General features: G+C 36.5%; 1 protein-coding gene across 6 annotated transcripts in view; it reads left to right on the top strand.

Annotated features, from left to right (window-relative positions):
- Positions 1–13515, top strand: part of SLAIN1 (SLAIN motif family, member 1) — a 64493-nt gene that overhangs the window by 41982 nt on the left and 8996 nt on the right. For 2 of the 6 annotated variants that reach the window (XM_011953842.1, XM_011953843.1), the window contains 3 exons: positions 2038–2187; positions 4306–4647; positions 11580–11735. In XM_011953842.1, the coding sequence (XP_011809232.1) occupies positions 2038–2187; positions 4306–4647; positions 11580–11735 (648 nt within the window). Of the gene's footprint in view, positions 1–811; positions 962–2037; positions 2272–4305; positions 4648–11579; positions 11736–13515 lie in introns of all 6 variants that reach the window. The other 4 variants (XM_011953841.1, XM_011953844.1, XM_011953846.1 and 1 more) reach the window with 4 other exon arrangements.

Raw genomic sequence — 13515 nt, 5'->3', positions numbered from 1 at the left:
GCTGGTGTGATTCCTTTTTGTTCATTATTTTAATTTAAAACATAGTATTAAAGTAATAACATGTATATTCCTACCTTGAAAAGCTAGTTATATAAATAATATGTATGTTTAATGCAGATAATTTGCAAGATTTTTTTAAAAGAAAAAATCCAAGTGATCGCCAATAGTCTCTGTACTGGCCACCTAAGATAGTCATTGTTAAGTTCTGGTATAGATACCCCTCTGTTACTCTGTACACCATTTTTCCTTTAAACCTTGTTTTGGTCTCAAGGCCATTCGGAAACACAATAGTCATTCTAAGTCCTCCCATAATCCGATAATGAATTTACATAAAATATTTTTTTATCAACGTATTCTGATACTGAGTAGAAAAATACAGAATTACATATAGTTAATATTAACATTTCCCTTAATTCCTAAAGATTAGGAAGATTATACGTTTGAGTTTTTCTTTTTACACTAATCCTTTTTTATATTGCAAAACACTAAATCCTTGTATGGAAATAGAAAATTGAAAACATTTCTAATGTAGAAACTGAAAATAAATTTTCATTATTATACAGGCATGTTGGCTTTAATCAAAGTAAGATTGATTTAGTTTTTTAAAATGGATGTATAAATAGGACCCTAATTCACAAATTGTTTATTTTGTATGTATTTTGTATTTAGACAAGTGGAGGTCAGTTAAGATAGTCTTATGAAAAGTTGCTTTGTCTCTCTCTTTTTTTTAAATCTCTTACCTTTCTCCTTCTGACAAGTCAACATCTGCTTGCATATAGCTAACTGCTGCTATTTTCTGCTTCTATGACAGCTAGCCGATGGCGGAGTCTCTTCTCTTCAGCTGCCTCACTGGCTTTTCCTTATAGTCCTGTTGCAAGACTCAGCCCTTATAGCAATGGCATTAATACTCCCAGCTTCTCTAAAACCTCAAATAAAGCAATACTAACACCTGAAAAAACAGGTAATATTTTAACTTCTTGACTAGCTGCTTGCTTTGTAATTCAGTTACTAAACACAGCTTAAATATTCATCTTTCATTGGAAAGCTTCAGAATAATCTTAGAATGGAGAGTTTGTGCTGCACACTTACTTTGGGTACAAAAGGCCTAGCACTAATTTGTACTCTAACACCATTGATCTACTGCTCTCAGTTGTATGTAGCAGACATTCTTACCTCTTTAGCAGAAGTATATGCCTGCAGTTCTGTATTTCCAAATGCTTATGTGTTTTTAAAATTAAATGTCAAACACAATTTAGGTAGTTTTTATTATTCAAGATTGTAAGTATTTGTTTTTTTTAATTTTTTTCTGGTAGCTTTTAAATTTAGCTAAGGTTATGTAGAAGAAAATAGTCATAGTGACTTTTTATGAATGAGGATCTCACCGTTTTCTTATTTTTCTCAGCATTGGTGTGATTCCATTCCTATAGCCTTCTTCTATTTGTTCTTTGGTTCTTTTATCTGAAACCATCGATTTTTTTACTCTCACGGGTGGCTATAAGTCTCCGTGACTACTCTCTGTGGGTGTTGTATATGTTTCTGCATATGTACGTGTGCCTTTTAGATGTGATATTCTTACCCATTTGTAACACTGCTGTTTGTACTCATTAACAAATGGACCAGATTAAAATTTAATTTAAAAGTATATAATCAGTTACTGTCTATGTCTTATTACTAAAGTATACATGAATATATATTCTTATACCATGCCTTTAGATATGTACATATCTAATAGGATGTAGATTTTAGCAGTAGTGAATTTTGCATTGTGATAAAAAATATAATGTGAAATCTACCCTCTTAACAATTTAAGTATATAGTACATAGTGACTTTTTAAATTGTGAAAAATGAACAAGTGGTTTTGTATATATGAATTGTGTACACATCATGTGCACATTGACCATTAAATGGTGACATGTTGGTGATTTTTGTAACATGAAAACATGAGACAAATTGCTGACTGTTTATATATGAATTGTAAAGCATATATAGATATCAGTCCTGTAGATGAAAGAACACACATTTCCTTTGTGTTTCAGGTTACACTTCCAGGGGCTCCCCGCTCAGTCCCCAGTCATCTATCGACAGTGAGCTGAGTACTTCAGAATTGGAGGATGATTCTATCTCCATGGGATATAAATTACAGGACCTCACTGATGTTCAGATCATGGCTCGTCTGCAAGAAGAAAGTATGTGCTCTTTCTAAACTAGAAAAATGAGGCTTCCACTTGGAATATACAGGCAAAGGGGGAGGTTCAGGCATTTCTCTCCAGGTAATGGGCAAACAATTAGATTCTTTCTCTCATACTGTCCTACTTTTTAGGTGGAGCCAGTTATATGCGTCTCACACTATCATGAGGTGGTGGGAACTTAGTCTGATCACAACACATTGATACATAGACATTGCTGGTATTGCCACTGTGGAAACAGATGGACAGTTTCCTAAAAAACTAAAGGTACAACTTACAAGTGGCCCAGCAAACTGCACTCTTGGATATTTATCCCAGAATAGTGGAAATTTGTGTTCACACAAAAACTTGTACGTGAATGTTCTGAGCACCTTTATAGCCCAAAACTAGAATTAGCTTAGATGACCTTCAGTAGGTAAATGATTAAACCAATCATGCTACATCTATACCATGGAGTACAACTCAGCAATAAAGAGGAACAAACTACTGATATGCACAACATCTTGCTTGAAGCTCCAGGGAATCACGGTGAATAAAAAAATTGATCATAAGAGAGTGCATACTGTATAATTCCACTCATATAACATTTCGAGATGACAAAAATGTTAGGAACGGAGGACAGACTAGTGGTTGGTGGAGTTTTAGGGATAGGGCTTAGGGTCTCAAGAGTGTTTCGAAGCTGGGTGTAGTTATAAAAGGGCAACACAGGAGTTTTGCAGTGTTGGTACTATTCATTGGTGGATCTTTGAACCTGTAGGTAATAAAATTGCATACAGCTTAATTCTCTCTCTGACACACACACGCGCGCGCGCACACACACACACACACACACACACACACCCCTACCTCTGCAAAAATCTGAATAAAATGAATGGATTAGATCACTGCCAATACCCTGGCTGTCATATTATTCTAAAATTTTGCAAAATGTTACCACTGGGGGAAACTGGGCAAAGGGCACAGTTTTGTTTTTTTTTAAGCACTTCATGTGAGTCTACAGTTATCTTAAAATTTCAATTAAAATGCATTGGCATACTTCTCCGGTTAAATAATTGTGAAAGAGTAGATAAGTAGAAATAGAACAGTTTGTCACTGGTTCTGCGATAAAGTTACAAAAAATAATCTGAGAGTGAACTAGTTGAAGGGCATTAATGGTATCAAAAGGCACAGAACTGGAGTGTTTGTTTTGGAGTTATCTTTTCAGCCAACATAGGTAGAAATAATCAAGTATTTAAGCATAATAATTTCCTGCTTTCAGAAATTAGTCAAGGCTTCTATGAGAAACATGGTAATGCTTATGCAGGATTTAATGAGATACATTTTGAAGGGGAAAAGTGGTTATTTTATATCATTTAGTAAAAGCAAATTTAAATACTCTTTCTAAAAATATATATGGCTAAAATATTATATGTCAGTTTCAGAAGTTAAGTAGTCAGGGTTAGACCACTTTTTAAAAAAAAATTGTAGTACTGGCAATGGGTTAAATAATGAGAACCTTGTAGTTTGACTATTTTTAGATGATTACCATATAGGATGACCTAAAACTATTAGAAGTTTTGAGGTGTCAATGTGCTTTGAAAGAGGTAACATTAGTAACATAAAAGAACGATAGAGAGATGACCTTGTGGGAAAATATTTGTCCCCCGGCTTTTAAACTTTCCCTTTGACTTTAAAAGTCAGGGGTGGGGAGCAGAATGACTTCCTACTTGGGCAGAGATTTGAAGATTTTAATTGTTTTAACTCATAGCAAACTATTCATAATGAGATGAATATTTCTTCCTAAGTTCCCCTTCTAAAATATCTCTTGATTTGAAAAGGGATCATTTGGGGAAATTGATGGATATTAATGAATGAGCTGTGGCAGGTATATATAATCTTCACTGGAATTGGGGCAATCTTTTTGCAAAATAGAATTGTCCAATATTAGATATCTGTTTCATAGGTAAATGTGATTATCATCTTGGTAAACCTAACTTGTCAATTTAGTAAACTTGAGAACAAGATAATAAGTCTCTGTGAGTAATTTGTTTGGCACAATTTTTCATCTAATACTTGGTTAACTATAACTAAATGTTAGCTAGATCAAAAGACATTAGAATACTATTTGTTATTTTATAGGTCTCAGGCAAGATTATGCTTCTACTTCAGCATCTGTATCAAGACATAGTTCCAGTGTGTCATTGAGTTCAGGAAAAAAAGGGACATGTAGTGATCAAGAATATGACCGATACAGTCTGGAGGATGAAGAGGAATTTGATCATTTGCCACCACCTCAGCCTCGTCTTCCAAGATGTTCCCCTTTCCAAAGAGGAATTCCCCATTCACAGACTTTCTCCAGCATTCGGGATTGTAGGAGGAGTCCCAGTTCCCAGTATTTTCCTTCAAATAATTACCAGCAGCAACAGTATTATTCACCTCAAGCCCAAACTCCAGATCAGCAACCAAATAGGACCAATGGAGGTAGGTTGTATGCTTTTTTGGTATTTGATATGCTTTGATTTTTTTATATATGGTCAAGAAATGGTTTTTGTGTTTTTGTTTTTGTTTTTGAGACAGAGTCTGGCTCTGTCCCCTGGGTTGGAGTGCAGTGGCACGATCTCGCCTCACTGCAACCTCCACCTCCCAGGTTCAAGCGATTGTCCTACCTCAGCCTCCCAAGTAGCCGGGGTACAGGCACATGCCATTATGCCTGGCTAATTTTTTTTTTTAATTTTTATTTTTAGTAGAGACAGGGTTTCACCATGTTAACCAGGCTGGTCTTGAACCGCTAACCTCTGGTAATCTGCCCGCCTTGGTCTCCCAAAGTGCTGGGATGACAGTTACCATGCCCAGCCAAAAAACAGTTTTAAGAGAAATATAGATAATTGGTCAATGTTTCTCAGATTTAAAATCATCCTCCAGACCTTCTCAGTTTGGTCTAAATTTGCATCTCTCGTTGACTGGCTTCTGATTATGTGTCCCAGATTTATAAACTCACAGCTTCAAGAAAACCTCCATGACATAGCTGGCTCAGAGTGAGTTATAAATGTGCAGTACCTCTGCATTGTTGCTGGTGCCTGTGGCACAGGCAGGGTGGTATAAGCCGAGAAGTTTGTGGTCAAGCCCATGGAGGCAAAGGCTGTGAGTTGTCATTCCTTACCTTGTGCACAACCTTCAGTCTGTTACTGTCTGTTCCTAGCACAGAGTGAGGTTGTAAGCATGAATGATGATGCTTGCAGAGGATGCTGCTCTTACACAGCCAGATCTAGGGAAGTTTGGGATGTGTCTTTCCCTCTGATCTCCTGACATCTAGCATTAAGATCTGTGTAGCAGCAGGAACATGGAGGCTGCTGTCCATTAGCATGTGGCATGGTAATGGGAAATTGATCTGTCTTGTCAACATGGTGGGTTGCTATATGTGTCATTCTTTCATACTTTTTCTCTCTCTTCATTTATCTTTCTTCCACACTCCCAGGAGTTAGACTCTGACTTCTAAGAGCTATGGGGGAAGCAATCATGTAATATTCTGAGCCTGGTGTGTTTTCGTACTAGTGATCACCTGGACCCTCACACACAAATTCTATATATTATGGAGAAAAAAACAATTAAAAATAATTTATAATTATACAATTATAATTCTTAATTATATAGCACTATTACTCAAAACTGGGCCCAGAAGTGATCAAATGGTCTTTAAAAATATTTATAGGCCACATATAAATTTTGTATTAGTGATCAGCCATTACCCTGTATTTAGTTTTTACGCTTTCTTCCTTTGTACCTGTATCATTCATGCTGATGCTAATTAAGAGATCATTTGAAAATATTTAAAATTTTATGTTCATAATTTTTCTTACTACCTTGAGATTTCAAGTTTAGAGGAGTGGTGGCTAAAAAAATGTCGTCATGACTAACATTAAAGCTCATAGCATCAGAAAGACAATGTATTCCATGTGCTTAGTGGAAGTCATAGCATCTTATTAAAATTGAGAGGGCACCTAGAGTCATTTCTCTAAAGCTTTTTTTTTTTTCTCCTTACGTGTTTTAGAACATTATAGTCAAGTTGCCAAGCAGATGCTAGCTCTGCATCTTGATTGATATTGTCAATAGGATCATTCTCCTCCACTTAGCTGTTTGTTGCACCTCAGAAAAGTGGTATTCACTTCCATCAAACACCGTTTGAAAAGCATTAGGTTTCTGTGAATCCTGTGCTGGGATATTCTTCACAGGAAAGTGGAGACATACCACAGTTTAGGTCCCTTTGTGGTAGTTTTATTTTGCCTAAAATGTCTAGTTTTCACAATACAAGAAAAATGGAATACAAAGGCAATTTTCTGGATATGACTTCTGACTAGTTAGCTTAATGGTTGAGAGCAGAGGCTCTGAAGTCCAGTAGATCCTGAGTTTCTCAACTCTCTGAGGTTTGGTTTCCTTAACTAAAATGTGGGCAAGATAATATCTATCTCTTAGGAAACTTAGCTATAATTTCACACCAAACCATCTGGTACACGTTTTCTCCACCTAAATATATTATAAGGAGTAAATGAAAATAATGAATGTTACATTGCCTGGAGCCTGGAGTGGATGAGCTAAATAAAGGTTGTCTTCTCCCCTTTTGTTTTTAAACTTTTATTAGCATATGATTCAGATGTCCTCGCCTGCATTTGTTACTATAGAATATTGAGCAAAACTGTGAAATAAGAATGGTAACTTTGAAACTAATCTATTAAATATTTTTCTAAATTATCAAAATAATATAGATAGGAGAAAATAATTGTTAAACTGTTGATTCATTTTAAAATAATTGAGAATAAACTAGAAATGTATATTAATATTTACTGCTTTCATAGTTCCTACACTGCTTAGATTTAAAGAGATGGCTCATAAAACTTTCTGGGATATTTCTGGGATTCATAGAATTAAAAGAAGTGTATCTGGAATAACTTGCTAAATTTCAAAATGACTAAATTTGTAGAATCTTTACCAACTTTCTTATAATTTCTACGATATGGCAGGGGTTACTGGTGGCATGATGTAGTCCTTATTATCATGAGGACCTCCCCTGGAGCCTGTGTTGCCTGGATGCCTACATCTAGCTGTTTGGTAGATAATGAGCGTCTCCGTTAGTTGTAAAGATTCCCGAGTCTTTGTTCATAGAGTGGTGAGTCTTGCTGCCTCTTTAATGTGAGCAAACTCATTTGAATTCTTTACTTGTTCTGTTCTTCCAGTTTCCTGCTACATCTCAGTCCTTGAAGATTAAACTGCTGATTTCTTGTTAAGATAGAACATTACTTTTGGTTCCCTGAACTTTAAAGTATATGTGGTTATTAAAACATTCCACATTGTGGCCGGGCGCGGTGGCTCACACCTGTAATCCCAGCACTTTGGGAGGCCGAGGCGGGTGGATCACGAGATCAGGAGATGGAGACCATCCTGGCTAACAAGGTGAAACCCCGTCTCTACTCAAAATACAAAAAATTAGCCGGGCGTGGTGGCGGGTGCCTGTGGTCCCAGCTACTTGGGAGGCTGAGGCAGGAGAATGGCATGAACCCGGGAGGTGGAGGTTGCGGTGAGCCAAGATCGCACCACTGCACTCCAGCCTGGACGACAGAGCCAGACTCCACCTCAAAAAAAAAAAAAAAAAAAATTTTTTTCACATTGTTTGACAGGAAATATACCTCATTTCCAGATGGTCTGACACAAGGTGGAGATCACACCTTCGTTCCAAGGGGAATACTGTCCTAAATATTTACACTTGGAAGACCTTATTTTTAAGAGCATATTTCAAGATTAAAGCTTTGTGAAACTGACTTGTTGCTTAAATATGAGTAAAGATTGGTTTTAAAGACTAACACAGATTAGAGACATAACCAAGTGTAACGTATGGACCTTGATTGGATCGTGGTTTAGAGGAAAAAACTTATGAAAGGTATTCTTGGGATGTCTGAAAAATTTTGTATGCAGATTATCATATGATATTGTTAATTTGTTTACATGTGATTACAATATTGTGATTCTGTAGAATTACAATGTACATTTAAAGTGTCAAGATGTCTGAAGTTTTATCTCGTTTAGCAAAGCAAACAAATGTATATGTGGAGATGAATTAAATATGGCAAAATGGAAACAACTAGTATAGCCAGATGGAAAAACAGGTGTTTATGATACTATTTTTAAACATTTCTATATGTATGAAAACTATTATAGCAAATAGTTGGAGAGAGATTTTAAAAAGAAATATAGAAGCTCAATTAATTTTCTCAATAGCATATAATTATGTTCCTGTGTCTCCCTGCTGCTTAAAAAAAATATATATATATATATATATGAAATATATATAGTGAAAATAGTACTGATAGAGGCTGACTTTTTTACACTAGATTTTGTGATATGCAAAAGATCTAGATGTGGCCACTAAGAGTATATAGAGATGAATCCTTCTAATTCCTCCCTTCTTACTACACACTGTCTGCCAAATCATACACATAATACTTGCTGATATATGACGTACCTACTGTTTGAGGCTGGGAACTTTAATAGGAATTTGGGAATATGAGACATAACGATTGTTAAAAATAGGCCTCAAGAAGATAATGAGGAAAAGTGCCCAGGAATCTAACAGTCAGTGGCAATATTTGAGCATCCTTACTCTAGAACTACACACAGAAAGTAAAGAAATGTGTAAGAGGTAGATAGCTCAGCTGGGAAGTCCATAGAAAAGCTTCTCTATGCTGGGGAGAATTGTGCCAATTCTTAAAGTATTAGTAAGAGCCACATGAGTAAAATATTCTTTTGTGCTTTCTACTGTAGCACTCTCTGCAATTTCTTATGCTTTCTTATTGTACATATTATCTAAGTATACTTATTGTGCTTGTTTAATCTTCTGTCTTTTCCACTCCAAGGGGGCCAAAATTGCTGGACATGGTAACATTTAATAGGTATTAGTAATGTCAAAGGAGCAGTGTATGAAGGGGTGATATGAAGAGCTGAGTTTGATTTTGACTTGAATGCCTTTTGGATTAGTATTCAAGTATATCATTATTTTCTGGTTTTGCTTGAAAGAAAATGACCACAAGATTGAATGCTCTGATATGTGCACTTCAGTGTTTGGGAGTATATATCAATAAAGGTAGAAATATCTTGTAAGTTGGAGGGGTGAAAAAAATTTTAGATATTACAATGATTTATGATCTTCCATGGTTTACCCCTATCAAAATGTTAATCTTTAGCATTTACTTTGTTTGGAAGAAAATTTAATTTTAAGTTTAATTAAATTTATTTTACATTTTCTCTTTAGGATCAACAATGGGTAGGGAAGGATTGAGAAGCACTGGTATAGACTATAAACCTAGACCATCAATCTTGACTATAAACTCAATGAGACTCGGACTGTATCTGCCTAATACACTGTGATATCCCCAACAGCTCACAAAGTGCCTGGTATTTAGTGTAAACACAGTAAAAGTTTGTTCCTTTGTTCATTTGTTCCTTCTCCAAAGTGAGGATGGGTGTCTACCTGGAGGGACCAGCCTGCTCACAGGTATGAGAGTTCTCCTCTGTGGTTGGGGAGCAGGCTGAGAGGTCAGGCCGGTGAAGTATAAAGAGCCTGTGCCTTGAAGGCCTCATCTAGGGTGTGCTCAGGAGCTTGACCTTTCAGTAGAAGGAGCAGGGGAGGAATTGGAATTGGAGGGGTTTCAGCAAGTGGGTGACTAGATGTGTGCTGTGCTCTAGGAAGAGTGGAATCGGCTGTATGGGAGATGGATGGGAGAAACAAGACACAAGGGTACTTGGAGACCAATTAAGAGAATTTTGTGAAAATGTAGGTGATAAATAATGAGGTAAGAACTAGGTGGTAGTGGAAGATTCACTAAATGTTTATGAGGCAGAATTAACAGAACTTGGAAAGTATGGTGCAAAGAGAATTTGAATCTTGAGAGACTCCCAGACTTCTGGATTAGGTGATGTGCTGGACAGGGCTACAGTTTGTGGATCTAAGTAATGCAGAAGGAGTAGTGTGAAGGGGAGAAAGAAATTAATTCAATACTTGTCCTTGAATTAGTTATGGCTTAGTACTTGTATATATGCCTCTTTTTTTTTTTCAGCTTAAATGACCTGACATAGGTACTTTAGTTTTTTGGGGAATGTGTATTGATCAAGGAAAAAGTGTCTCATAGAGTTGTGGTCTTGTGGCTGGCTTCTTTCACATGTGTTATTTCACATATCTCAACGTTGAAATCTGTGTGTGACTCTCTGCTGCCTCTTGGTGGCAGAAGATGAACTTAGCAAGGGAAAAAAAATTGAAGCTATTCTCTTGGTCTTTTTCTTTTCCAAACATTTGGTGGCGTACTCATGAAAGTTAAAACTTCCCAGAGATTAATGTGGTCATGTTAATGTCATGAGTGGATGTTTCAAGACATCTGAAGTTTGAATTTTATTAATTTGTTCCATTTCGATATGGTAGCAAAAGATTCAGTAAATGTTGGTTTTGATTCTTCTAGGTTTCTTTCTTTTTTTTTTTAAAGAAGCATGTAACAATTTCTAGGGTTGTTTTGGTAAATTAAATGGCTGTAAGATTATTTTCTAACTTTTTAAATATAATATTAGCCATTTATTGAATAGGAACAGATAGCTAACTGCTTAGCTAGTCCCTGTGTCTTTTTATAGAAGTCTTGTTCTTCTTTAACACATTGTATTAGTCAGGGTTCTCTAGAGGGACAGAACTAATAGAATAAATGTATATATGAAGGGGCATTTATTAAGGAGCACTGACTCACACGATCACAAGGTGAGGTCCCGTGATAGGCTGTCTGCAACCTGAGGAGCAAGGAAGACAGTCAGAGTCCCAAATCCTCAAAAGTAGGGAAGCCGACAGTGCAGCTTTCAGTCTGTGGCCAAAGGCCTGTGAGCCCCTGGCAAACCACTGATGTAAGCCTGAGAGTCCACAAGCTGAAGAACTTGGAGTCTGATGCTCGAGGACAGGAAGCCTCCAGCACTGGAGAAAAGTGATGTCTGCTCCTTCCACGTTCTTCTGTGCTTTTATCCTAGCCATGCTAGCAGCTGATTAGATGGTGCATACCCAGATGGAGGGTGGGTCTGCCCCTCCCAGTCCACTGACTCAAATGTTAATCTCCTTTGGCAACACCCCTTACAGACACACCCAGGAACAATGCTTTACATCCTTCAATCCAATCAAGTTGGCGCTCAATATTAACCATCACACATGTTTATTTGGTGGAACTCTTCTGGTTGGGGAGTGTGTTTTCCTGTACAGTAGGTTAGAAAGCTTGATCATCAGCATATAATAATTTTTATTTATTATTGACCACAATATGACTTTTGTTATTTGCTTTTGAAAGCGAGTATTTTGGCTGCATAACATCTGTCATTTTTAACTTAGTAAAATTCTTTTCCAGATAAACTCCGAAGAAGTATGCCTAACCTAGCCCGGATGCCAAGTACAACTGCCATTAGTAGCAATGTTAGTTCTCCAGTCACCGTGCGAAATAGTCAGAGTTTTGACTCAAGCTTGCATGGAGCTGGAAATGGAATTTCAAGAATACAGTCTTGTAGTGAGTATAATTATTTGATATAATTATATGTTGTATAATTGTATAATTATTTTTTATAATTATTTTTATTTTTTATAATAATTGTATAATTTTTTTATAATTTTTAATTGTAAGGAAAATAACTTACTGTTCCATTTCTTTATATTTACTTGCCAGAACACTAAACTTTTCTCCTTGCCCTGTAACTTATTTTTTTATTTCACCATTAGAGTTGAATAGTATTTTTCAACTGTGGTATCAATTAATAGTAGTAAATTGTTAATTGTATAATAATAGTAAATTATTTGTAGTCCTTTATATCCTAAGATAGTAGAAGATAGTAGAAGTACTACATGGTGATTGATTTATCCACTCATCATACAAAAATTTTCTTCCTTGCAGATCCTCCCCTTTCTAGCTCTCTACCTGAATAAGCACACTTAATTCTGTCTAGCCATTCCTTTTGTCTCGGTTTTCACCGGTGCATACTTTTGTCCTTTTTCCCCCTAAATGAAGTTATATTTTAGTGTGTCTAAAGTAGTTTTTATCCCCTCTATTTTAGCTTACCCCACATTCTGTTACTTACTTTCTATGTTTCACCCAGCAGTGAGTGACACAGTGAGCATTAGGCCTAGTGCTGTGTGTCTTCACTTTATGTGGGGATGTGCCGTTTTGGCATCCCCCCGATTCCTACTCATGCTGTCTATATGGGTTATTGCAGTTAAGTCTTACACTGACCTCTAGGAGGAAGGCACAAGGTCATATTACCAGCATTCATAAAAATGCCCAAACTTGGGAGGCTGACTGTGTTCTGAGTGTACTGGCCAAGAGTCATCAAACAGATGTCTTAAGTCTGCATCTAAAATGATTTGTAGCTCTTCTCCCTCAAACTTAGTTTTGGGTGTCAAATTGTATCTCCCTAACATGCAGTGATCTTTCATTTCTTTGTTTTAGTTCCTAATAACCAAGTGACATCATTTACTCTGTACAAGGAACAGTGCTAACTAGTTTATATTCATTATCTTATTTAGTTCTACCAACAACTCTATGAATTAGTTTCTACTGCCATTCTTATTTTGTGGAAGAGGGAACAGTTCTGACAGGTTAAGGAACAGTTTGTCCAAGGCCATGCAGGTGGAAGAGCAGAGAGGCAGACCTAGGTCTGGTTACTCCCAGAGCTTATGCTTTTAACTGTTAGGATATTCTAGCTCCACGTGTTGTTCTTCTCTGCTTAGCATTCTTCCTTTTCCTTCTTCGTTCAGTTTACTCCTATTTACTTTTATAATACAGTCCAAATACCATGCCCTTGGAAGTTTTCATTGCTTACTTGATCACCCTAACACACTTTCTCAAATACCCCTCAAACAATGCTAGAGTGGATTAGATTTTTGGTACTTACCTCTGTTATTCAATGTACCGTGTTTTACCATTAGTGTATCTGTCTTCCTTACTAGATTGTAAGCTCCTTCTGGGCTTGGACCATCATTTATTTGATTTTCTGTTCCCAGTGCCTGACATGTTACCTGAACATAAGGAACTCAGTGAATGCTTGAGTGAAAGCCACAAGATTCTATGTTAAGGCTTGACCTGTTAAATATTTGAACCAATGACTTGTATAAGGACACGGAAACAACCTATGAAATTTGCTAATGGTGGAAACTGAGAGAACTAATAACTGATTTTATGTCAGGAGATTACACCAATGGGCCAAATGTATCATGAAGAAACTTAGCTGATAGAAATATACAATTCTATATCTGAATTACAAAAATCAGTAGCGTACCAGCCTAGACCACATGAT

Source organism: Colobus angolensis, unplaced genomic scaffold, assembly GCF_000951035.1.
Source record: "Colobus angolensis palliatus isolate OR3802 unplaced genomic scaffold, Cang.pa_1.0 Scaffold374, whole genome shotgun sequence".
Classification (NCBI taxonomy): Eukaryota; Metazoa; Chordata; class Mammalia; order Primates; family Cercopithecidae; genus Colobus; species Colobus angolensis.
Note: the sequence above shows the minus strand (reverse complement) of the source record. Positions and strands in the feature narration are given on the sequence as shown.